This window comes from Falco cherrug, chromosome 1 (assembly GCF_023634085.1).
Source record: "Falco cherrug isolate bFalChe1 chromosome 1, bFalChe1.pri, whole genome shotgun sequence".
Lineage (NCBI taxonomy): Eukaryota > Metazoa > Chordata > Aves > Falconiformes > Falconidae > Falco > Falco cherrug.
In genome coordinates, this window is record NC_073697.1 from 94,719,572 (window position 1) to 94,746,160 (window position 26,589).

The window sequence follows — 26,589 nt, forward strand, 5'->3', positions numbered from 1 at the left end:
TCAGTAAACGTGAGCAAACACAAAAATAAGCCACAGGAATACCTTATCTCCTCCTGCTCAGGGATGTGGAGACCAGAGCTTGGCACACCCTCCTCCCTCTCCACCTGAACCTGCAATCAGCTGTGGCATGAAGCGCCGGCCGAGAGGTTGTACAAACCCGTGTGATCCAACAGAAGGAATACCAGTCTGGCATGAGTTGGGGGCTTAGGACAGTCTGGAGGAGCAGAAGAGGAGCAGCATGAAGAGCTACATGCTCCCCAAACACACCTGTGCCTACCTGCATGGCAGCCCCAACGGCTGGGACCCCCCAGCATCACTCCCTGCCGGCATCGCCACTGAGGGAGCACCAGCCTCCAGCGATGCTTCCCAGCTCCGTGCCCAGTGTGTGTCTGGTCCCAGCACCACGGCCATGGTCACACTTCGCCTTCAGCCAGCCCCACAGTGTGTGCAGAGCCAGCCCTGGCAAGACGGCGTGGCGCTGGCCCGCCAGGCAGAAGCAGGCATTTTGCAGGCCTGGCTGTTTGCTGCCAGCTTTCTGCCTTGGCAGCATCTGCTGTGGGGTTTCTTTTTGCTGTTTCTGACGGCGCCATATGCCTCAGTGTCAAAACAATGGCGCTTGCACACTGACTGGGAGCCCTCTCCCTCGCTCTCCCCGAGCTCCCTCTCCCTAGCAAAGCCCGGGCACCCATGGGGTGGCCCTGAGCACCATGGTCCCAGGGCGAGCGCAGCACCATCAGCGCTGCCACACACCAAACCTGAACTTGGGGGGAAGCTGGAGCAGCTGGCACAGCTCCTCACTCCTCCAAGGATGCTTACAGAGCCCGGCAAGGGGAGGAACACCATGCCTACGTTGGTATTAACAACAAACCCCATGTTGGCTCCAGTGGCTGGTCCTTAGGGCAGCTTCTACAATACAGTATTATGAAAAATAATAATAAAAAAAATATTACAAAGCACAGCCTTGCCCCACAACCTCCCATCTCCCTAAGCCTCCCCAAGCCAAAAAGCTTAAGATTCCTCGGTGTGAAGATGCAGAGTTGGCCCTGCTGGCCACCCAAGCCCAGCTCCAGTGGTTGCAGCAGAGCCTGGGGGCAGCCAGCTTCGCCACCACCCCCCAGTTCTGCCTGCAGCAGAGCTCCTGGAGAAGAGCACTCACCACACAGAGCTTCTGTGCTGCACCCAGACACATGCTGCTCTGCTCTCCTTTGCTTGGCTTTCCAGCCTGCTTCCCTCTCCACTCTTCCCATCACTGGGGGTAGAGCACCACTACCCCCAGTGCCTGCCCTGAGCCAGGCTCACCACCCGCTGCGCCCAAGGAGCACCGATATTCTTGTGCATATACCAACAACCAAAGGCACAGCAACCTCGAAGTCCAAGTAGCAACTCCCCAAGCATATTCCAAGATGCAAGAAGAAAACCTTCGAAGAACTCTGCCAGGTCCCTTCAGGCTCAGAGACACTCACAGTGCCTGAAGGAGCTCGCCTCTCAGGGACAACCGGGCACAGGCACCAGGAACCAGCCTGGCCAAAGGGATTTCCCAAGGGACCAGCCCCCTCCATCCCCTGTGTTGCAGCCTCCTGGCAGAGGTACCGGTACCCCAAAGCTCTGCTTTTCCCTCTGCTGCACGCTCTGAGCAGAAGCATTACATCCAGCAATTTCCCTGCCCCTTGGGAAAGGAAGAAGAGACATCCAATCATCTTACTCATACCAGGTTTATTTTTTCCTTTTCCCTGCATTTCTAATACAAGGGATGTAACCAAGGTCTCCACAGCAGCAAGTCTTCTATAGAAAAAATAGTCATTAATCTCCCATGGCAAACCCATCCCTGCCCTACAAAGAACACCCGTGCAGAATACAGCAGTGCAGGCAGGGACCGATACACGTTCACAGCCTTCTGCTCAGGTAAAAATGTATTAAAGCCTCCCAGTCATACAGAAATCAGCTACTCAAGAGAAATTGCTGCACACACAGCCACCAGGGCGTTTATAGACAATCACGTTTTATACGCTAGCTACAAAATTGGATGTAGTGTCTCGTAGTGCAATATTTCCCGGTTTGGAGGGACCTAGCTAAGTCTGCATTAAGATCTTTTCTAGGAATTGTACTCCTGAGGAATGAAGGAAAAAAAGGGGAGCAAAGATTTTATTTTGCTGCGTTCAACAATTCGCTTCATAGAACAATCATTGTGCTCTATTTAGACACACTGTATTTCCCTAGAAGAAAAAATGAGATTGTGTGCGATATTTTAAACTATGACTGGTACAAGTCAGTGCCTAAACCTCTCCACTACACAGTCACCAACTGGTTAATGCTGAAATGTTCTAGGTAAAAAAAGAAATTAAAAAATTTAGTATCATTAATTTCTCTAGACTCATAGTCCAGCATCTTGGATCCTCTGAATGCAGATATTCCCATCCTCACTAACACTTCTGATCAGTATTACTGAGTTGACACAGAAAAAGGATCCTGACATTGCTTTCCAGATGCATTTCCAGGCTTTGGTTCTAAAAAAAAAAAAACAAGGGTTACTTCTCTGAAAACCAGCTGAAGCAAGACAGAAGAGAAAAAGGAAGCAAAGGCCATCTCTGTACTCTTGGCTGAATGGTGCCAAATATTTTCTGGTCTGTTTGAAATGTGCAATGTATCGTGGAGAGGGTCTAAGAGCCCAGGGAGCCTTCTCTCCATGGAGACCTGTGCTTGCTGAGCACACCTGGGGATGTGAATCCCCAGGAGACGGACTGAGGCAAGCCAGAGGATGAGGTAGGGTACGGCAGCCTTGCACTCGAGCAGCTGCTGCGAGCTGACTTGTGCAGCAAGGCTCTGCAGCCAACCTGCCCGTACGGCACAGAGGGGCCAGGGCGCAGGGTCGCCACTGCCATGTCACGTAAGGAAGGGAAGTCCAGGGGAGATACTAGCAGCCTCTGCGGGAGCTTGTTTTATTAGTGAGCAGCAACAGAGCAAGGGGAGGAGATGCCCGGTTTTTAATCCTCTCCCGAACAGGAGAACATGCATGGCTTTCCTCTGTGCCAGAAACCCAGCAGGGACAGGAGAGGACAGCAGGGTCTCCTCTCACCTGGGCTGAGGCAGGACCTGCAGCAGCACGAGGGAGCAAGGCTGGGAAGCTGCAGAGACACTTTGCAAATCATGCTCTGGACTTCGTTAGAAATAGCAGGAAGGGTCCACACCTTCCCAACACACACATGTGCACCTCCCCCGCCCTTGCCTTTCGGAACAACCTGAAAAAGCTGCCTGCTACAGGCAAACATCAGCTGTTAAAAATATAAGGCTGGAGACAAAGCGACCAAAATAAATAGTTTGGCAACAAAGCAAATGCGGCTGTTACACAGAGGCCAAGTCCTGGTTTGAAACAGCACATCTCCCTAACAAAAGGGCCTGCAAGCAAAGTGAAAATTCTATCCAAGTAAGAGGAATTTTGCCAGCAGAGGTTTCCAGAGGCTCTCAGCAGGTCGACACATTCCCCTTCCAGAGATCACAGGGGGCACCTGCCCCACTTGAGCACTGTGCTGGGGGGTGAGGGCTGCTTGAGCTCTGCGCCAGCTCCTGTCCTCTGAAAACTAAATAAAATTAAACCTTTTCCGCTCCTGAGAAAAATCAGTCAACCACCCCTTTCGTCCAAAGCACAGGCCCTGGCAAGAGCTTGGCAGAAGCACAGTTGGCTCAGCACACTGACCTCCATGCCTGCTGCTCGAGCTCTTAACCTACAGCACTCTGAAACCTTCCTGAGAATGGCGGGGTCCATCTGCTTCCATTTAACCTGCTGCTTCTCAAGACTGGGCAAGTGGTTTATTCTCTGAGACAAATGCCAAGGCCTTGCAGAGAGCAAGGGCATCAGGAAGCCCCTGCGTGGTACCTGTCCTGAGTGAACGGTGCCCATTTCATGGCACATCCAACACCGCAGCCTCGTGCTCGTCTCCTCGTGGGCTCCGTCATCTTTCTGCCTTTGTGCAGCTTTCCCACAGACTGACTTCTACCCAGTAATAAACTGAACCATCTCCTGGGAAAGGAAAAAAACCACTCCCACAGCAGCAGCTGCCCAGGCTGCACAGCCTGCTGGGGGGTATTACGGTCACTAATCTGACTGGCACTTTTAATGTTCCTTTTATGCTCCCCTGGGGTTTGCTTTTTAAAGACGATTTACGTGGGTGTCAAGTGAAGTGTATTGGGTCAGGCCCATCACCTCCTTCATCCTGGAGCAGTGCCCAAGAGCCAGCCCTGTCTAGCCCAGCAGCTCTTCCCTGTAAGCCTCTATTATCAGCTGCATCTCTCCAGCCCTCGAGTGAGCAGTCACCTCCCGTGGAGCCAATCCACCCTCTGTGCACGAAGGCTTCCACCTCCAGCAGCAGTCAGCAGCTCTGAGAGCCCCCCATTGCGGAGTCCAGGGCCATGGCAACTAGGACAGCTCGAAACCAGTGTTCATGCTGATGGCGTAGCGCAGCTTCTCCCGCAGGATGCTCTTCTTGCTGTAGTTGGGAAGCTTGAGGAGGTTGAAACACGTAGAGGAGGTTGGGAGACGCCCACCTGGCTCTTTCTTGCGGATTGTGAAGAAGCCCCGTAGCACACTGCCCAGCGTGTCACCGGTGTCCTGGAAAAGGGCAGAAACACATCAGTTCTGCACTTCTCTGCTGTGCTGCTTCCAAGCGGGGTGCCTACACACAGGGCAGAGGCGCTAACACAAAACCCGTCTGCTGGGAACAGGGAGAGTCCAAACCTCCAAGCCCTGTCCCCCACGACAGCTAGAAAGGAGCTCCTCTTGTAACTGCAACCACCATTACCCCGGCAGGGCCCCTTTCCAGGGTGCACAGGGAACAGGGTAGGGGGAACGGGATGCAGGGAGGTCCCCCAGAAAACCCCACAACCCTGGAGACGGGCAAAAAGAGCCCAAGTGCTGCTGTGTGTGGGCTTGTAGGTGTGGCCATATGCATTACGATAAGGTTGTTTTCACCTTGCCCTGTAAAGCATCTGTCTTTATGCCTTAAGAGGTTCCTGGTCAGACAGAGATGAGGAATCTGGCCAGGGAAGGAGGCCTGGCAGGGGATGCATAAGACATGAGCAAGCAGGGTGCCTACCTGATCGTCAGAGACCTCCACGCAGCGGATGGAAAAAGGAGGCTTGAGGTAGGCAAAGCCCAAAAGCGGAGGCCTGGAGCAGCTGGTAACAAACTGAAAGAGTGACGGACAGTGAAAGACAGCAGCAGTGAGAGCAGCCTGGCTATATGAGACATGCAACTAACACAGTCACAGCAGACAGCTGCTCGGACTGGCATTTGAGTACCCCCCAGTGCAATACTCCTGAGCTTTCGTGCACAGCTCTGCCAGCCTTTGAAAGCCGCCACCTATGCAAGCCTATTCACGGGGACACAAGAGCGTTTCTAGGAACTCTGCTTCCAGGGCTGCCCCTCCGCTGAGAAGCAGGGTGCAGACTTTGAGGTGCCAAGCATTCTGATACTCTGTTAGTGCAGAAAGCACTCAGCTAAGTGGCCCAACCCCCCCAGATCGTAAAGCTGGGCTGAAACGACTGCATTTACCTTGAGAAACATGGCTCTCTCCTCAGGGCTGAAGTCATTAGCTAGGATGTCCCACAGCCAGATGATGACCCGGTGACTCCCGTGGAAGCCCCCATAGTACACCGTGTGTTTTCTGGGGAGAGAAATGTTGCAGCAGGCTTGTGTCCCACTGCAGCAGGAGGGTCACAGCTGCCAGCTGCCAAGCGCTGGAAGGATCAATACCTGCCATGAGTCGGGGTTCACTGCTACAGCAGACACTGCCAGTACTGAGCCCCTGCCAGTACTTACTGGGCACTCGATTAAAGGGAAGGGCAGAGAGAAATTCTGCTCTTAGGAACCAGTGGAAGAAAGGGCCCTTCCCTTTCGTTAGTACTCTGTCCAAGTTAGCTTTAAGGAGCATGTTCTTCAGCTCCATTCGTCTGCTCCTCAGTTTTCAATTAGGAGGAGCAGAAAGTTGTGAAAAAGTCAGTCTCCTGCAAACCTTCAAATAGCTCTGCAATAAAACGGCTTGGTTTGCTGAGCGAGGAGACCAGCAGACCAAGTTGCTCACTTACTTTAAGTCCTCAAGGTCAATCTCAGCGTTGTCACCGGAGATCAGCCGCTGCAACTCTGGTGCAGAAAACATACGAATCCATTCAGGCTTAATGATCGACCTGAATCCACTGATAAGCGCTGCTGTCTGACTCTTGATCTGCGTGTGCATCCGGAAGTGAGCCATGAGATGGATGTAGCTGATCCTGCGCGTGACAGGGAAGACAAGACGGCAGTGAGGGAGCTGGAACAGCAGGGGATACCCACCTCATCGGTGCAGGAACAAGGTTGGTGACCTGTCTCTTCACCCCAAAATGGACTAGCACTGCCTGGAGATTCATTATACTTTCCCTTCCAGGGCCCTGTAAGAAGAGTTGTTCTGCGAGGCTGTGCCCCCACCCGCCACCCCTGGGACTGCCTGCTCATTTCTTAGAGTTGCTTCTCAACCCAGGGACTAGCTGGTTAATGATCACTTCATCAACCTTGCCCAGACAGCAACTCAGAGGGGCGCATGCATCCAACTCCTCTTTAAAGGATGACATCCCCATTCAAGGCACTCCTCTAGGTTTGAAAAAAACCCAACTGTCTGGGCTCTGACACCACCTGCACTGAAACCCGTGGCTGCAGAATCGATACACTGAATCAACATGCCAAAAAACACTTAGGAGATTTCCACCTTCCTCCCAGGAGTATGGAAGAGGTGCACTGTTTATCAGAGGGAGGCACCATCAGGCTTCCTCTTCGCACCAACAGTCAAAACAACCCAGCTTGCTGATTCTTTCTTCATCAGCTCCTAGGCAGACACCACCACGATCACACTGACTGGGTTTTCAGCTAGGTCACCTCGCTCCGCCATTAATAGACAGGACTCTTTCTAGACTGCTCCCTCCCAACTACCAATTTGTGTGCACATCTGCACAAAAGCTTCAAAGTTTCTGCTGTAAGCGAGTGGAGCAACATGCAGGACTTTCAACTTTCTCCCTGAGCTGCCTTCTGACAAGCCAGAGAAAGATCCTTTCAAATGCAAACTCCCTGGTCAGAGCTCAGGAAGGGAAAAGACTGGGAACATCAGATTGCAGAGCACGACTAACAAAGACAAATCCTCAGGTAGGATCCAGCTTTCACTTGCCATTAAAGAGAACAACCCCCAGATTATCAGTTCAAACACACATCTGCTTAATAGATAAGATATTTTATCCTGCTTTTATGATCACTGAAGGGTATAGAGAAGAAAAAAAAATATGAAGGGAACAAAAAGGTGGGTTTGGTTTTCAGGCTGTGGAGTTGACATTTACGATAACTATCTAAAAGCTGGTTATCTGTGAAAATAGCTACAGGGCTCAGTGTCTCCTCTGATTTCCTGCGTCTAAAGTACGACTGTCGACTACATTTGAATTCACCACTGTCTCTTCTGAAGAACAGTGCTTTATACAACTGCCACATGTTATCATTCTGAGAAGATCTGTCTGCTCCAAGGTGTCTTTGAGCATCTGTGCCCTCTATGTTCACGACTGTGTGCCTGAATTGCTTTGAATCCATCTGTCTGTATCTATCACCATCATTAAATCCTGCAGAATCTCACAGACTGTGTGCCTTTGACCTCAGAAGCGCTGTTTCAAGAAGTAAATTGTCAATTTTTATTTTGCAAATCAAATTTAATACAATTTCTGCCGATGAACTGTAACCAGTAAATTCTATTAAGATATTTATGTGCTCCTTCTACTCCAGTCTATCTCAATTCATTCCAGATGCAAGCCCAAGGAACTGGAATAAAGTATTTTGCAGTGGTGACCTTAAAAATCTAATTGCTATACTTACTTATTTTCATTGGTAACAGGAATGGTCTTCCCTCCAGGAACAAGTTCATGGCAAACAAGCTGAGGGAAGAAATGATTGTATTGCTAATTACTGCCTGGAACCACAATGGAAAGAAATGCCATGCTAAGCTGTTACCTCCCCATAAAACATTTATTTTTACAATAAAACAGTAGGATTTAAAATTTAAGTAATAATCCTGCTTCTGCCTTGAACCAGTTTCACTTAACTATTAACATAGTAATTGAACAGTAGGGAACTCTGACTCTCCCACCAGTGGAGCCAGCCCCTCTTCAAGGAAGCCTCCTCTCTAGTCTGATCCATCACTGCTGAACTGCACACAAATCAATTCGAAGAGCCTTGGGGGACTGTCACAATCCCAGGATCCAGAGGCTGAACAAGCTCAGAGCCTTCACGTAGCTCAGTGTAACAGTGCAATCCAAAGCTGTCTGCTCCACAGGTCTCATCGGGGGCCACCGGAGTGACAGAGCTCCCTGGAGTTCACTGTCCCTCAAGCTGGGCACTCAAGGCGTGAAGCAGAGAGCACTCAAAAAGTGAGACAGCTGAGAAGTATCTCCTCCCTGCCCTGCCAAGGCCTGGTGCTGAGCTGACAGCGCTGCTCTGAGAGAGCGGCAGGCACCCTCTAGGTGTTTGCCACGGCAGAAGAGTCACGACTCCTCTTGCACCAATGCTACGAGGCAGAAAGTCATCACTTGTGAAGAGTGGGCTCTGCGCTCCAGTTTTCAGGTGACTTCCAAGGTCAGAAGGGAGCCCAGCACAGGGAATGAGCTCAGCTCCCCATGCCCAAACAGAGCTGTACCTTGCAGGGACACACAAGTTCATTCAGGAACCACAGGGTTACCCCACCTGGCCGCTTCGGCATGGCCAAAGCACAAGACAGACCTGGTTTGTTTGGAAGCTTTGCATGCTGCTGCCTTCAATGTCTTACTGCTGGGCTGCTTCCTACCTTTATTTTTCAGGTGGAAAAACCCCTCAAAGCTGAAATTTCAGCAACCTTGAGGCAGCAACGAGGTGTTCAGTTCAGCCCACTGTGCAGCAGATGCAGCCTCTCACTCATTCAAAGCAGGGCTGGATCAGTACTCAGCTGTCTTCCCATCCACCCTCGCAGCTTGGCGGGTGCATTTACACTGCTATCGCTGCTATCAGACATATGCAAGCTAGGCCCAAACTAGCCATTTTAGGAATAAGAAACTGCAGCATGCAAAGCTCTCAAGGACAAGCTGCCCCAGATAAACACTCTGTGACTTAGTGGTCTCGGAGCTCTGAGCCACTGGATCTACACTGCTAACAGTGCCCGGGCTTAGCACTAGCTGGAATCTCCCCACAGAATTTGCAGCAGCAACAGAGAGGGAAGGCATTTTTATCTTATCTATCCATATTTTCCAGCTATGCACACATAGCATCACAGAACCCAGGGCTCAAGTGCAACCAAGTACCTTCAAGCCTTCATAAGGGACTGACAAACAGCCTTTTCCTCTCAAGGCCAAGAGACCTCCTGACACACTTCAAGTTTCTCTGACAGAAACTGCTACGTTTGAAGAAAAGGAATTCCTCCCCACTCACACAGATTCTTCTTTTTAAAAAAAGAGGGAAACCAGTTATGCAGGGAAAGCAGAGAACAATGTTTCTCAACTAGAAAGGAAAAAAAACTGGCAATAGAAAAATTAAGGGTCAAGAAGGCAACCTTTTTCTGCGGAAAAAGCTGTTCTCTGCCCACAGCTAAATATTGAATGAAGTTAGAGAATCCTATGGCTGAGTTCAGAGAACCTCTGAAGCTGAGCCAGCCTTTCAGTGCGGGCTTTTTTTTTTTTTTGGTAAAATGAGAGCAGAGCTAAGTCCTGACCACAATCAAACACAAGGTCATTTACTATTCAGTCCCCTCAGGATTCTTGTTCAGATGGGCTACACAGAGCATCCACCTGACATACTCAGAAACACAAGTAACAGAGTCAAAAGCACTCCATGCAGCATGAGCTTGGACAGACTGCCTGACTTTCAGATGCAAAAGACCAGGTCTCAGAAAGCTCAGCAGAGAATAAATAGCTGTCTTCTGCTGGCAAGTCAGACTGCAGGTGTATTTCTCTGCTCAAAGGACGCTAATAAAAGCTACAGCACCTCTGCTCAGGAGTCAAATCTAGTTCTGCTGCCAATTGCTAATATTCACAGGCTGCCACTTCTGGCACCACAGCAGTGGGCAATGATCCTCAGGATCCCTCCCAGTGCTTCAAAGGCTCTTCCTGGTAGCATCAGCCCGACAAGCAAGGCAGATACTCCCATGGCAGAGCAGCTACGCTCTATCCAGGAGAAACAGGGACTGCCTGAGCCAGGGCTGTGGACTCTGTCAGTGCCCAGAATTCTGCTCGCCACCACCAAGCACGAAGAGGGTGTTTGGAACAAAGCAGATATAAGATCCAACACTGAATGAAAACCCACCTGACCCATCACATCTTCATCGTAGGACAACGTTAAGCCCAAGTCACTGATATCACCATCATACCGCTAGAGGAACAGAGAAAGGGAAAGAAGGTCAGTGTTCAGCAGCAGGAACAGCAGTTCTGTATTTCTGTATTACTCTAAGTAATTACTGTAAGTACACTAAGTGATCCTCAGCAGGCACCAGGCACCAAAGCATAACAAATACATGACTTGCTCTAGGTTAATGGGGAGCCTGCACAAGAACTGAGGCTAAAACTTGAGATTTCCCCGATTCCCAGTTCTCAGGTTTACACCTTCAGACTCCTTTCTCATCCCTGCTTGCCCCAGTAAAAACAGAGGATGGCCACCTCTCGACTTCCTTCAGAAAACCCAGTTACTTTCAAGGAGTTTTTAAAGATGATCGGTACCCCAAAGGCATTTGCAAATCTAGTATTTCTAGCAGCAACCAGTGATAAGGGAGTTGAACAACAATAAGAAAAGTAATGCTCAAACCTTAATTGAAGTGAGATTTTTATAGAACTCTGAGTCCAAGGAGGGAAGTTCATCTACGGAGCTGTAGAAGACACTGTGGTGGTGCCCAAGTAGCTGACTCAAAAAGAAGGAAGCAAACGGTACATCCACAACTATTCCCTACAGACAACAAAAATGCATAGGTCAGGTCCCACCGCATACTTGTTATGTGCAGCATCTTTAGTTACCTACGAGGCCTGCAGGCAGATTACATGTTGTGGAACAAGTGCAAAGATGCAAGACATCGAAATCAGCTAAGAAAACCACATCCTTTAAAAACTGATTAATTAGTGGAGCAGGTGCAAAAAGACACCAGGGGAAACTGCATGTTTCCTTTGAAAGAACTACCTTACATGGAGAGTGTCATTCCCTCCTCCATTTAGCCACATGTCCCTTCGTGTAAGGTATCAACAAATGGATACTTGTTAAGGGGGTGACACCAAAATAACTATCCCAGCTAGTGTCCCTAGCACTGAGAAAAATAATCACAGTATATGCCAAGTTTTACTGCCAAGATTATTTTTAATACATGCCAGAAGAAGTGCCAGGCTGCTCCACCATCAGTATCTTTATACAAATAATTTTTTGAAACTCACCTCTTCAGTAATACCTCTGCAAGCATCTGGCTCTCAAAGGCAAGGGGCACCATCACAGAACTGCATCTGAATAGTACTGTACCAACAGTGACAACTGCCTAATATGATGCTTTTGGCTCACCTCATATACAGCCTTCCCAAGCATCTTCCCTACAAACTCGAAGAGCTGTAGGTAGTTCTCATGAATGTAGGATGTTGGGGATGGATACAGCCTCTCATCACCACTGGTTGTCTGCACACAAAGAGAGATAACAGCACAGTGAGCCAGTCTGTTTCTGTCTGCAATGGGTCATCACGGTCAGCATCTGCAGCCCTGTGTCATACCTTGAACAAGTTGAGGGCAGGGTCAAACACTTTTTTAATTATCTCTTCCAGAAACTCTTTGAAAACACCATCTTGGTCAATACCAGCCTCATCAACTCCCAGATCATTCACAAACTTCACTCTGATCACTCCTTTCATGGCATTCTGGGAAAGCTGCCGTAGCTGTTCATATCCATCCTGCACAGACCAGAAGAGCCAGAGGACAATCACACAGAGAGACATATAGAACATCCATGCAGGCATGCAGCAGAGACAGGAGACTGAAATCTGCATTAGTCATTGAATTTTGTCTTCAAAAAGACCAGCATTTTCGTAGCCAAACCTCCAGGTTTGGAGCAGTCTGAACTGAACTAAGGTCCAGCATTTTCCTGTAACATGACTTCATACAAAAGCAGACAGAACTGACACTGGGTCCCTCAACACCCACAGAGAAGGTAGAAACGTATTCACACCCCATACTCTTATCAGGCCAAGTTACTGGCTTGCTGGTTGGCTTCTGCAAGCCAGGTCACTCACCTCCAGCATACGTGAGCGGCGGATAGTGATGTGTGTCACATGAGGTGATGCGGAGCTAGTTTCAACCAGCCCAAGCTTCTCCTTCTCCTTTGTAACCATGTTTCGGAAAAGCAGCACCCTCTTAAAAAAAAAAACCAAACAAATATAAAAGCCTTCACCTACAAGGATCCTTATCCTCCAGTGCAGCGGGGCTGCCAGATGCTCCTGACACACACCCAGAACTAGCTCCTGGCTGTCCTGTTCCCATGTAGCCCCAATAATGTCACGGCCACCTACTCATTAGAAATAGTGGGATCTACCACCTTGTTCACCAGTGGATTTGGGAAATCCTTGAAGCTCTGCTTTGGGAGGGACAGGGTATTGACCATACTGAAAACAAAAGCACCTTTCCTATCACCACATAAAAATCTGTCATTTCTGCAGATTTGCTACCTGCAAAAAGACACTCTTCTTTTTTCTCCAAAGCCATGTCACGCACTGCAGGATGACTCTATGCAGCTGCCCACACAAAATAAGCTCTTTCTCAGTGAGAGAAACCAAGACAGTTTAGAGGAAATATACTGGGGAGAGTGGAGGTGAAGGAGAGGACTTCTGTTCAACTGGCACTTCAATCACAAGCTCTGTCACAAAATGCTCAAGATGCATGTCCCTTCCATCCCATGCCACCCAGGTCACTGGCTTTTCAGCCCCCACCCTCTGCCCCTGTCCCACTCACGTTCTTGTGGGGAATGACGTGTGGGATGTACTGCAGGAGCAGCTGGGCTCGTTTCCTGTCCTTGTCCAGCTCCTGGAAGAGCACGCTGGGTTTGAGGTCCCTTTACAAAGAAAGGCACAGATTCAGAGATCCCTGAGAAATGCCCAAGTGTAGTAAATAGCTGGGGGTAGTAGAGAGAAGAAACTTGTAATGATTTCAAAAACAATTCAGGTGCTCAGGTGGATGCATCTAAGGCGGCCAGAAACACTCGAGCTGTTAGGTGCTGAGTCAATTTTCAAAGCACCACCCTCCATGAGCAGCAGCTAACCCTTACATCAGAGAAGAGAAGCACAATAGGAGAGGTATCCTTAAACGCAAACACAGGGATCTGTTCTCACCTTGATCTCAGGGGTAGGATAAGAGTCACGCAGTTTAAAGTAAGGTATCCCAAACCCTAAGGGGAGCTGGTGCACTGGGACAAGCACACAGCTACACACGATCCTTGCCTTGAGCTGGATACTTACTTGCGTAACCAGTGATCCTCGGGAGCAAAACGCCTGCGGCAGTCCCTTTCATACAAGACCATGAGCCAGCCATGGACAGAATGAAACAGCTCCAGGGTCTCCCCTCTGGCATTCTCTGAACAAAAGGAACAAAGCAGCAATGTCCAGGCACCCTAGGTAACAGGAGTGTCCAAGAGCAACACGTTGATCATCTGTCTCACACTAATAAGGCAGGTGTATTTCTCCTAATCTCCACTGCCTTCAGAGGGAAGGAAGAGATTTTGTGCCTCCCAGAAGACAGACAGCGTCGTCTTTGATCAAAGTGAAAAAAACCTCTTAGCCACATCAAAGCCATCACAACAGAAATGGACTATCTCATCTAATTATGAGAACTGAGTTGCACCCAAATTATACCAGCATACAGATCAACACTAGACGTCTAGAGACTCTAGCAAGTCTGCTCTGCTTTGTCAAAACACTATATTATTCTTATCCAATACATGGCCCAGTCATGCTAAACTTAAGTCTTTGGCAAAAAACAACATGCCCATCATGTCTGTTACACAAATTCTTACTGGAAATAGAAAAGTGTGCTGTACGCGGTGCCAAGCATGACAGTAGCATCTGGACACCAAAAGACTGGGACATATTCTCATGCCATACCACGTAATATGTTTTTTTGTGCAAAGTAATAATTAGCAGAAGCTTCACATTCCAAAATTAATGTAATTTGTTGTTCTGAGGTTAACATCAGCTCAAGCTACTAAAAGCACTTACCTACAATTCCATCCCAGATCATCTTAAATACAAAAGAATTCAGAAAAGATGAGATGGTAACAAGCTCTTCCAGTTTGAATGAAATCTGCTCTTCATAGACTTCTATGTCATCAAGAATCCTATCAGAGAAAACAAATGCAAATGTGCAAGTGTAAATTTAATTCCCTTTTGAAATTTTCATAAAGGCGCATCATCCTTTAGCAGTAGCTCTTATTTCTATGACAACTGACACCCATGAGGACCTGAAGTCATAAACAACTAAACCTTATTTATTGATTTTGATTGATATCTGATCCTAACAGAAGACAGTATGAAAGCTCCAAGACACAAGCACAGCCAGTATTTTGTAGTTAAAAGGAACTATGTACTCATCCCCAGGAAAACTTTATCATTCAAGCTAAGAAAACTGTCTCTACTGACCAGCAAGGGTAATTTTCCACCCCCTTCACATCCTTTGTGTTGTGTGAGTCTGAGCGAGACAGCAAAGGGCTTTTAAACAGAAGCACATAAGCTGGGGAGCTTTTTTGCAGCAGTATTATAACATTTTTCTTCAAAGCTTATCCGGACTCAAAGTGTTTACTTTGGACTGACACAATCGTTGCCCGTAGGCAGGAGAAGAAACGTTTCTTTCCTCTCCCTAGCCAGTGCTGTAACATTTTCTTACCAGTTCAGCCAGCTGTATATTCCTGAAGCAGCACATGATTGAAGGGGAAAGTCCTTTTGAAGTCTTTTATTTCTCAGGACTATCCAAAAAGCTTGCTGCTTTACTCTGCCTAGCTATCGTTGTGCAAAGGCAGCAATACCTTAACTATTCCTCTTAAAACTTAAGGAATGCAACAGCTTCACGGTACAAATCTAGACAGCACCCTCTGCTTGCTACCTACGTGATAAGGTGGCGGGAGCAGTCACAGAAGAGCATCAACATGGCCAGCAGCCTCTTGGATTCCTCTGTGTCATTATTCAAGCACTCCAAGAAGAGTTTTAACCCACCCTGTGGTCCCAGCTCACAGATAAAAGCCCATAATTTGGGCAACAGATCATCCAGGTAAGTGAGGCCTAGCAATGGAAAAATACAAAGCACACTCAGTAAAGCTTGCTCTGCCTGCTCATTCACGCAGGGTTAGAGAGACGAACATGACTTGGAGCCGAAAGATCCCTTTGCAAAGCAACACCTCACTTGAAGGGAAGTTAAGCGTCGCATTTGGCTCCCGAGCCTGTCTGCATTAAACAGGAGATGTATAATCACCAGGAAAGCAGAACAAAGCTTTTAACGAGACATTAACTGTTTGCACATCTGAAGCTCTTTCCCACTAATTATTTTGCAGCTTTAGAAAAGAATTAATTCCCACGATCCAATCACCATTACAGCCATCTTAAGAGATGAGAACACAAAGAACAGGGTTGTACCTGTGGTCACCATTATAGCCACAAACAAAACACCCGAGGCTCTGGACTCATTTCTCTGCTCTAGCCACCAGACCAAAACAGTGCTTATCTCCTCCTCCATCCATTCCTAAGACAGGTAATTTGTTCTTGAGACGTATGAAAGCACTCAGTGTTTCCACCACATAAAGATTAATATTGCTAGGCTTCTCAAAAACACTGACTCAGTCTTAAGTTTGATACAGAGTAAGCAAGGTTTCATTATAGGAAAACTTGCTTCAATTTGTATTCTGGAGAGTTAATGCTTGATAAAGAAGTGATGAATGTTATTGATCAGATGTACAATTCAGGATGGAACAAGCCTTCCACCCAGCTAGTCAATAAACTGTTGTCAGTAATAAAACTACCAACAAGTCAACAGAATTTAATAAGAAAAATCTATTTTTCCCCCCCTCCACATTTCAAGTGATTGGAAAAGTGCAGATGTGTCCTGACCTGTGAGTATCTGCAGGCGGATCTGCGTGAGCGTTGTGAGCGTGGTTTGGTACAGCACACAGATACTGCACACCTTCTGCACTTCTGCCGAGTCCACTCGCTTGCCTCCGACAGGCTTGAGAATGTTGCGGACAGATGCAGACTTCTGGAAAGCTCTCTTGAAAAGATCTGGTGACAGAGAAGCACAGAAGAAGTGCTATTCAAAACCATTTCTTATGCTCAGCCACTCAGCAGCCTTGCAATAAAGTGGATTTTAGCAGACTGGGTCACTCCACAGACAGGAGGTTTTGGTGGACTTTTCTCAGCACAGCGCACAGCTGCTACCAATGCAAAAGCATACTGCAGTGGGGGTCTTAGCCTAGAAACTTCACCAAAACTTGCCATCAAATTTGCCAATGACACCGACCTCTGTGGTGCAGTCAACACACCAGAGGGAAGGGGTGACATCCAGAGAAAGCTCAGCAGGCCTGAGAGCTGGGCCCATGCAAAACTCACGAAGTCCAACAAGGCCAAGTGCAAAGTCCTGCACGTGGCTCAGGGCAATCCCAAACACAAATCCAGGCTTGGCAGGGAATGGATTGACAGTATCCCTGAGGATAAGGACTTGGGGGGGGGGGGGGGGCTGGTTGACAAGAAGCTCAACACGACCTGGCACTGTGTGTCTGCAGCCCAGAAAGCCAACCAAATCCTGGGTTGCTGCAAAAGCATGGCCATAAGTTTGAGGGAGGGGATTGTCCCCCTCTGCTCCGCTCTCGTGAGACCCCACCTGCAGGACTGCATCTAGCTCTAGGGCCAACAACATAAGAAGGATGTGGACCTATTAGAGGCCAGAGGAGGCCATGAAGATGATCTGAGGGTTGGAGCACCTCTCCTACGAGGACAGGCTGAGAGAGTTGGGGTTGTTCAGCCTGGTGAAGAGAGGGCTCCGGGGAGACCTCAGAGCACCTTCCAGTACCTAAAGGGGCTGCCAAGAAAGCTAGAGAATGGCTTTTTACAGGGTGTGTAGCGACAGGACAAGGGGGAATGGCTTTATACTGGAAGAAGGCAGATTTAGATCAGATATAAGGAAGAAATTCTTTACTGTGAGGGTGGTGGGACACTGGTACAGGGTGCCCAGAGAAGCTGTGGGTGCCCCATCCCTGGCAGTGCCCAAGGCCACCCTGGATGGAGCTTGGAGCAACCTGGGCTGGTGGAAGGTGTCCCTGCCCATGGCAGGGCGTTGGAGTGAGATGGTCTTTAAGGTCCCTTCCAACCCAAACCATTCTAGGAATCTATGATTCTAACTGCAATAAGTAATGACCACAGGATCTAGTGCTACAAGCAGCAGCTAGAAAATAGCCAGATTACAACTATCTTATTCCAAATGCTCTTCTGCAGAATCACCATGCACCACAGGCCCAGGAGCCAGCTTCACCTTGCTTTTCACCTGTGAAGCTGGTCTCCCATCTTGCCTTGGGAAGTACTAAGTTATGCAGTAAGCACTTCAGCTACTTGAGAAACAATAAAAAGATCTGCTAAAATAAGCAAGTATTTTCAAAGCACAAAAGTAAGAGACTTGCCCCAGGTCACAGAGACATCCTGAGCAGGAATTACAAATAGGAGAGATCATATCCCCACCTAAGCAGCAGCAGCCGCTGCAAGTAATTACTCAAAGCTTTTAGCATAAGTGGAAAAGTCAAAGCCCTGTGACTCTCAGAGAGACAAAGACACACGTGCACGCACACACACAAAATAAAGCAACCCTCCAGAACTGACTCTTCATAGGAAGGCTGTTCTGTGGGGAAACTGGCTGTGTTGGCAGCTGAGCTATTTCCTGATTCTCCAGCAATTTCTTGCTGAGCACATCACTGAAGAGGATGCGGATCATATGGACTCCCCAGAGATGCTGCAGTTGCTTTGTCAGCAGAGGCATGGACTCATTCAATCTGAAAGACAAGTCAGAGAGACATGTTAGAAGGCAGGCTGGAATAAAACACCAGACAGTGATACTTCAGTGCATCTAGCTCACAGTCAAAAATGGGAGTATGCACCCATCATACAGCTGGTCCTCACAGAAGAGATGACACACAGGTTCTACATCAGGTGTAGCAGCATGGCCACTATTTACCAGTCTAATTATACTAAATTAATTTCCTCATGTAATAGTCTGTATATGAATGTAACAGTTTATGCTGTATAGATATAACCTGAAATACCCAAGAAGTTTTTCTGAATAGAATCATGCTGTTCATCTCAAAACCTAAGATACACTGCAGCATTTAAAAAAAAAAAAAAAAGAAAAAGAAAAACAAGAGGCTTAATCATCTGTCACCATAAGGTCCTCCTCACTTACCCATAATCCACAGTCTGTGAAAACCAGCCCAGAACAGGATGCCAGTGGGTGAGGTTGGATTTCTTTTGTGAAACGTACTTCTGGCAGTAGGAGAGCATGTGAATGAGCACACCCACAAAATGAGCTGTCTCCTCCTCAAGAACTTTATCATTCAAGGAGCCCAAGTACACAAGATTACCTGGTAGAATGACCAGCACAGCAAGACTTAAAAGAGGAACAGATGCTGCAGGACAGTGGTTACAGACATAATAGATTAAATAACTCACACTCTTTTTCAAATCCAGGAGAGGATTTCTGTGAAGAATGACTATTAGAGCTACCCTGCAGCAGCCATTTCCAGCACACACCAACCACTAAAGTGGCATGTCATTCTGGCTGCCTTCTCATCTGTACCTCACCAACACCTTCTACAAAGTACTATAAGCTACAGATGATCCATGGTTATTCCAGTGTTCCAACTGTTCCTCTTGTTACTTTTACAGAAACGTGAACTTAATATTTTAGTAGCATGTCTATTTAGGGATGTTAGATTCAAGTCTGCTACGCTACGAGACTTTGAGTCCAAGTGAAAAGCTAGTGGAGATAATACTTCACAGTTTAGGCTTGATGACATGTATGCAAGAGCAAGTCTTTCCATTTGCAAGGGCCTTAAACCATGTATGCAATATCCCAAAATACATCTCAGTTATTATTTAGAAATACCTAAATAGGGATAAAAGAATTATGATATGGAGGCAGCTTGGACCCATGGAGAGAGATCTGACTTAAGACTCTCAAGCACAGCAAAAAAAAAAGTGTTACAGGCACTCACCTAACAAACAAAGAGTGTGACTTCCTTCTAAGCACACGCAGACATCTCGGCATTGTGCTTCACGACTTAGAAATAGGATGAACTTGCGGAAAAGATCATGAGATTCTATCACTGCCAGACGCTGAAAAAACAGAATTTAACTGCCTGTGAGGCTGAGAAGCACCACACAGAACAACCACGCCTGATCTGCTTTCAGCAGTTTGGACTATCTTTTCTTCCTAAATAAAGCAGCAAGCTGAGACTGCTGCGCTGAAGAGAACAAGTGTTTGACATGAAGCTGTTCCAGGAAATAAAAAACCTTGCAGGTGAATAGGCCATGAGCTGCAGACAGACCTTTGCAATTGCCTGTCTGCAACAACACAGAACGTCCATTTGGCACAAAACTTGCCTGTCTGTATCAAGCTACACAGAGGAGCAGTCACATTAAATTGGATTAGTGGACAGCCTACTAATTAGCATCACAGATCCTCTGCCACACAACAGACCGATTTTTGCTTTTGTTCTGTCTATGGTTACAGAAATGAAAGAACAATAACATGCAAAAATATTTTATTTGTTTATTTTAGGGCAGTTCAGCCCATCATCCCACTGGTGTTAATAACTTCTGTGGTATTAGAAAGCCAGAGTATCTGGAGGATGTAAGGATCAAATGCTTCCACAACAGAGAGTTGAAACTGGCAGAGAGAGAAATGCCAACACTCCGTTCCAAGAGCTGATAAAATGGAATAACAAGGGGCCTTATGTGTGATATCCTGTGGACTTTTGGGTACTCACTTACCTCAGGTGTTAGAGTAGTAAGATGAGTCATTATAGCAGGCACAGACATAATGTGGATCAGAAACGACCTCAACAGATTGTCCGAAAACTGTGCGGCAATCACAGGGCTACAGAGAGACAGATACTTCAGTGCAAGTAATCTGACCTAGCAAAGTAAGATGCAGTCTTTAATCGAGCCGTTCAGAACTGGTTGCTGATTCTACCCTCATCAAGGGGCATCACTGGAAAAAGAACATTCACTTACGCTTCTGTTATCACAGCAAGTTCACAAAATTGCTTAGCACTCAAAGGAATACACAGCACATCCGTACCACCCAGAGCACTCTAAGGGTTACACAGTTCATCTAAGTTCCCCTTCTCCTTGCTGCTGTAAAATCAGTAATTAAATAGTTTTCCTTAAGAAATTAGGCAATGCATTCAAGGACATCCACTGCTACTCTACTGAATGTCACAACTTCACCATCCCAGCAGTGACACTACAGAAGAGAAGTGGCACACAATTAACCACTGAAGTCTTAACAGAATGCTCATTTGTGGCTGCAGATTTCCAAAGTGAAAGAGACATCAGCTCTGCAAAGATAAGGTCAGGACAATGGCATACTTCTCTTATTTTTAAGAGAACAGACTGAACCATCAGAAAGACCAGCAACCAGCTCTTGTTTCAGGGACGAACTTTGCCCCTGCAAACTGAGTAACAGGTCCAGCTGCATCAGCAGTTCATTGTGAAGAGGCACAACCATACTTACTTAGGGAACGCCAGTCCCTTCTGATGGCTCAACAGAAAGACATATCGATCTCGTACTCTGAACTGAATTGCACTCCAAAGTCTAGGCTCATACGAATACTAATTACTGACTTGAGAGCATTCTGATCTGAAAAAGGATGGCAGGAAAGCGAGCTATTTGCCTAAAGCAGCTTCTTTCACCAACGATACCCTTAATGGCACAAAGAGACTGGCAGAATGAGAAGCCTTCAAAAAACACAATAAATACAACTTTGGCTGCCTATCATCCCAAGCAGCTCTGGCTGCCTTACCGCAATGCAAGAGAGAAGATGGCAGTTAAAGAGCCTTTGGACAAGGAAGGTCTGGATCTTGCCAAGCCATTAGTTAGCAAAATCTGGAATAAAAAAAAAGAAAAAACAAGACCTCCTGCAGTACTCAAAGAATTACGATTACTCTTGAAAGACGTTAAGTTTATTTTCAGAGCAGAGAAAAAGAATGCCAAAGCAACCTAAAAACAAGTTACTACAAGTAATTTGGCAGAACCAGAAGGGCTTCAGGTTAATAATGGCATAACAGAGAAACTGCAATCAAATCAGACACTCTGCAATACTTACTTCTCTAGGACCTGTACCCAGAGGGTTCCCAGGCCTTTTAAAATTAACAGGCAAGGCTCATAGCTGCCAGTAATATAATTCTCATTTAAAAGAATAAGAAAAATTACATCAGTTCCTTTCCCCAACAGAACAGTAAACAAACCAAATCCATACAATATGTCAGTAACAGAGTTTGGAAGAAATAGTCAAGACTCTTTCCTGCCCATCTCATTATGGGATGGTTAAGTAGGATTTAGATCCAGCAGTAGCGACAAAAAGGAGACTGTGTATTTGGTCTTAGGTGGGGAGACTCTGCTTTATTGCCTTGAAGAAAAGTATGACCATACACAAATCACCAGTGTTCCACAACCAGCTTCTACCTGACACACCACCACAGAGATCATAAAAGCTTCCTCAGAACAGGGACCACAGCACAGACATAACTGTATCGGCCTAAGACTGACCTGCAGCACAGAATAAAATCCCTTCTGATTTAGATGTCCCATGATGTTTGCACAGATGTGGTTCATGGCAGGCCTCAGGGTTTCACCTTCCGGGTTAAAACACTGATGTTACTAAAACAGCATCACAGCTTCACTCTTCGCTTCCTTACACACTATAAAACAGTTTATCAGTTCATAAGCCCTTCCTGCACAAAGTCCTCGCCCTTATATGCAAAACCACCATTTTAGCAGCATTTAACGTCAAGTCTTGTTTAAGGTACGAGTCTCATTTCCTTACGATGCTCGTCTACCTTCTCTATGTGTATTTCCTACAAAACCCCAGAGCTAAAAGCGTATTCCATTACCCTCTGAACACTTCTTGTGTGTGGGATTTTGAAGCATTAGAAGAATGTTGTAACAACTGTTGCTGTTCCAAGGGAAATAGCCCGTCTAATCTCAGCGGAATCCTTGTTGCCCATTCTATGCTTTGTGCAAGCACAGAAACATAGTGAACCTTTGTGGCAAGCGTGGGGAGAAGACAAGGTGCAGAAACAGCATTCCATGGATTTTAATAGCAAGTCCTGAATCAGTGGCTTAAAGTATTAAATTGGATGCACCAACCTTTTCCCCGAAGGATTTTCCACGTAGAAGTGTCTGTGAAGGTGACAAGCATTGTGAGGTGCAAATTGACCAGTCTGGAGTCTTGTAGGATGTCAGGCTGTGATATCAAACACCAGTGTTAATAAATAAATTAGCTTTGTGCCAAACTACAGAACTGTAAATGCAGGGAGACAAAAGACCAAGAAAACGTTCCTTACCTTAAGCTGCTTGAGAAATTCACAGCAAAACCACAAAATGTCTTTGATCTGTTTGATCCATAAGAGCGTAAGATCCTTGGAGAGTGCCAGTGACACATACCACACCTGAGGAAGGCAGGATACAAACAGGAGCAGCATTAGCATTTGTGCTACAGATTGGCAGAACACATTACCAGAAGTTTTTGACAAAACAACCTCCCCAGTGTCCTACTGAACCCAGCAGTTATTTCTCTCCCCAGAATTATTCACTGGTCAAAGCATACCACCCACCACAGAAAGAAGTTGCCCTTTAACTCCTATAGCTGTACACAAAGTAAAAATATTAGAGGAATACTAAAGAACTTGTCCAAACTTCCACCGTGGAGTATCAGCAGTGTTCAGGGGCTTTTGAAAGCTAAAAATTCAAATATCGCCAACCTAAATCCCCGCACATAGAATTGAAAAAAATAAAATAACCCTCCCACCCCCAAACAAAAAAACACATCCTGCTGACCTTGGGCTCATTCTCAACATCCATACTATTAAGAATACAACGGCACAGCTTTTCAAATCTCTGGGAAAAATAAAGAAAAAAAGAAAAAAAGAAAAAAAAGGTGGCATTAGTTCTAACTCCAGGAAGGGCTATTCCGGAAAAGCACTAGGAACAGCTCAGCAGAGGGAGCAAAATATCTCAACAACAAATGCTCCAAACACATTCTCTACAGACAGTGCCGATGGCTCCTTCCCCGAGAGTGCACCTACACATCAGGCTACAGCTGTGCAGAAGAGTCTCCTTCTTGAACAGAGTTTTCATCAACAAGAAGAATTTCTGCCTTCCCTGCTGAACTGCCTCCCTCAATAGCATGGGCTGAAGCCAGGAAAAGCATCTTCCTGTTAGGGTTCAGCTCGAACAGCTTAAAGCTAATGAGTGCAGTGGTGTGCTTCAAATTCCTGACCATGACGGCTCCCAGCAGAACTCAGTGATCGCATCCACAACTCCTTAATTATTCTTTCAGTCCAGTTGTATTCGCCACATGCCTGCAAGTTATAAAGCCATTCTGAGCTACAGAATTGGCTTCTGTGGTTATGCTGAGAGCAGTGTCCAGAAATAGAGTGGAATCGAGCACAGTCTAGTCCTCTGCCCAGCAAAGGACTGACTCGCTGCGGGAAGGGGAAGAGGAAGTAGAACAGATGTATTTCAGCAATGCACCCAATTACTCTAATGCTTCGAACGGATGCCAGGCACTTGAGAAGTTTATATGTAATAATCACCTTTTTTTTTTTTTTTGATGCTGTACATACAGAATACTGCATTTGCAGCACTTGCACCATCATCAACAGGAGTTCAAGGAACAGAGATTAATAAAAACGAAAAAGTCACCCACCGCTGCTGCAATTTTAAATACAGCCTTTCATTTTCTAATTGTTTTCCTTACAATTAGCCCCGAGTTTCCTGGGGCAAATATCATCATCCATAGACACTACAGCAAAGGGCTTCACTCTGAAACCACACATTCAGGGCACGGTCAGAAAAGCAGCTGCAATACAAACAGCCTGCATGCTACACTGTGCCAGAACAGCTCTTTGTGAGTCTGCCACAATGTACCTGCCTGGGGAACCGAGGCAGCTGACAAAATCTGCTCAGTTACTGAAGTTGGCACGGTCACCAGGAAAAGCATTCATTAAACTACACCCTGAATATGGAACTGCTACTAAAAAATTCAAGGGTTCTTCTATTTCATTCCTACAGGCAGATCTCTCCAAGGACTAGGAGACAGAGATCACATTTCTGAAGCCAAAATTTATCACAGGAACCTACATGATCACTAGATACCTAATTAAACATATTTAACATGCCTAAATATGTCCTCAGAAGAAGAAAAGCACGTCAGAGTAGCAACCTTACCTCTTTGTCCTCTTTATGATTAAATACAAACAGCAGTTTCCTAGCAATTCTGAAGATAGAAAGAGCACTTCTTTTACTTGAACCAGATTCATTTGCCCCAAAGAAATCCTCTACTTCTCTCCTACCAAAGTGGGAAAAACAAGTACTGGTAGTTAAAAATCAAGCACACCTCTCCAGATAAGAGCAAAGCACAGCAGGTAGCATTTCACACACCTTATCTCCCTCTGCAGGCGGCATCGACAGAGAAATCTCCTGATCAAAGCTTGGATCTGGACTGCAGCACGCTCCCTCTCCTTCAGCTCCCTCCGCTCCTCCCGAGCCTGCCGTGCTTTGTCAAGGAACTGGGCTTTGGAGGACTGGCTCGCACTGAACATTTTTATAACCTACCAAAAGACCAACTTAAGGAAACAAAGAATCGTTGCAGGAAACACCTGGAAAACTAGGAGCACAGTGGACAAAACACACAGGCAAGCGTAATTCTTTATATTACTTCTGAACCAACTACTGCATCCAAGATTTAAGTAGGGGAAGTGGAATACCCGAAAACATAGGAAGAAGCGTGTGTAAAATACAGCCTAGGCAAAGGCAAAGTTACTTGTCAATGGGACCACAATAAGAACACACAAATACCGATACCATTTCAGCAAAGCTCACAACCTAATATGGGCAGATTTTAAGAGAAAAAAATATCAAAAAAATCAGTGTGTTGTCATTGTGTTCCACTCCTTGTACTCCAACTCCCCTTTCCAGTCTTCATTATTTTCATTTTCTTGTTTACAGATAACATACGAGAACAATTCTATAGGCAAGGATACAAGGGAAAGGGCACAAGGGATGCTCGGAAGCTAATATATTGCCACTTAACAAGACAAAATGCAGAGAGTCAACAAAAGCTTTATAAATACTTGACAACGAACTTACCTGAGGGAGTTACTTCTTCAAAAGAAGCATATGATAATCATTTATACACAAACATGATCCTCATCCACTGGCTTTGGGCAGCTCCTGCACAGATAAGCACATTACCTACAGATGATTTGAGGATTTAGTCTTTACCTCTGCAGTTCTAAGCCGTTTTGGTAAGACTTACCTCTCACTATACCCTCAAGAAAATGTTAAATCAGAAAAGCTTCAGGCAAGGACAAGTGGTACCATCGCTCAGTTGTGATCACTGGCACAGGTAGCTCCTCACACTTCAGAGTGGAGAAGAAATAATTTGATAGGTGCCAAATACAGATATTAAGGCCTGTAGGCACAGGACAAGGGGTAATGGTTTTAAACTAAAAAAGAGGGCAGATTTAGATTAGATATTAGGAAGAAATACTTTACTGTGAGGGTGGTGGGACACTGACACAGGCTGCCCAGAGCAGCTGTGGGTGCCCCATCCCTGGAGGTGCTCAAGGCCAGGCTGCATGGGGCTGGGAGCAACCTGGGCTGGTGGAAGGTGTCCTTGCCCGTGGCAGGGGGGTGGAACTAGATGAGCTTTAAGGTCCCCTCCCACCCATTCTATGATTCTCTGGAAAGCAAAGGCCAGCCTCAAGCATGCCAGGGACCTCAACACCGCCAAGACCTGAGCAGCTGCCACCCCAGAGCGAGTGTTTCCCACCTCCCCAGAGAGCAGGACCCATGAGCCACCCCCACAGCGCCAGAACCGGCCTCCAACACTTCAGGACCTGTCGCAGCTGGTAGCAAAGCGGCCACCAGAGCCCCCCCTCGGCCCCACACGCCCACCCCACAGCCCTCGCAGGCCCAAAGCGCCTGCCGCGCAGCCCCCCCCGCCGGGCCCCAGGCGCCTGCCCCCTCTCCCCACAGCCCCCTCACCCTCGGACCGAGGCATGGCCGGGCCCGGCAGCCCCGGCGCAGCTCCGCCGCCCGCCAGCCCGAGGCCCGCAGCCCCGTTGCCCGGCAGCCTCGTACCCCGTGTCCGCGCTCAGGGTCCGGCCGGCAACCCGCGCTGCCGCTGCCGTTCCGCCCGACAGCTCCACTCGGCTCGGCACAGCCCGAACAGCCGCCTCAGGGCCCGCTGCTGCCTGGCCGGGCCGCGCTGCACTCCCCCTCCGCGCTGGGCCCGGCCCGGGGAG

At 47.1% G+C, this 26,589-nt stretch overlaps 1 protein-coding gene across 5 annotated transcripts; it reads right to left on the reverse strand.

The window, feature by feature from the left end:
• Window positions 1-1,693: 1,693 nt before the first annotated feature.
• UBE3B (ubiquitin protein ligase E3B) lies at window positions 1,694-26,563 on the reverse strand. Of its 5 annotated transcripts, XM_055708331.1 has the most exons (29): window positions 26,426-26,562; window positions 25,599-25,754; window positions 25,430-25,534; window positions 24,722-24,891; window positions 24,509-24,629; window positions 23,117-23,176; window positions 22,624-22,728; window positions 22,427-22,523; window positions 21,827-21,912; window positions 21,081-21,163; window positions 20,047-20,152; window positions 19,269-19,389; window positions 18,458-18,635; window positions 17,881-18,050; window positions 16,126-16,293; window positions 15,132-15,303; window positions 14,248-14,366; window positions 13,492-13,606; window positions 12,989-13,088; window positions 12,274-12,393; window positions 11,758-11,934; window positions 11,555-11,665; window positions 10,820-10,957; window positions 10,325-10,390; window positions 7,874-7,932; window positions 6,079-6,261; window positions 5,546-5,657; window positions 5,088-5,180; window positions 1,694-4,603 (listed from the first exon to the last, which is right to left on the reverse strand). In XM_055708331.1, the coding sequence occupies exons 4-29, from the start codon at window positions 24,880-24,882 to the stop codon at window positions 4,412-4,414; spliced, it is 3,213 nt and encodes a 1,070-aa protein (XP_055564306.1). In that variant the 5' UTR covers window positions 24,883-24,891; window positions 25,430-25,534; window positions 25,599-25,754; window positions 26,426-26,562; the 3' UTR covers window positions 1,694-4,411. The 5 variants fall into 5 exon arrangements, with proteins under 5 accessions (XP_055564306.1, XP_055564291.1, XP_055564298.1 ...); XM_055708316.1 differs by lacking the exon at window positions 25,599-25,754 and having other exon boundaries at window positions 25,430-25,513; window positions 26,426-26,563; XM_055708323.1 differs by lacking the exon at window positions 25,599-25,754 and having other exon boundaries at window positions 25,430-25,513; window positions 26,330-26,461.
• Window positions 26,564-26,589: the final 26 nt, after the last annotated feature.

Bases quoted from the DNA above. Each gene is read 5' to 3' on its own strand.
- UBE3B (XM_055708316.1), bottom strand. From the start codon at position 24,882: ATGTTCAGTGCGAGCCAGTCCTCCAAAGCCCAGTTCCTTGACAAAGCA. The intron at 23,177-24,508 runs GTAAGGTTGCTA...TATTTTTCCCAG, and splicing joins ATCATAAAGAGGACAAAGAG to AGATTTGAAAAGCTGTGCCG. The intron at 18,051-18,457 runs GTAAGTGAGGAG...CTTGTCTTTCAG, and splicing joins TCACAGACTGTGGATTATGG to ATTGAATGAGTCCATGCCTC.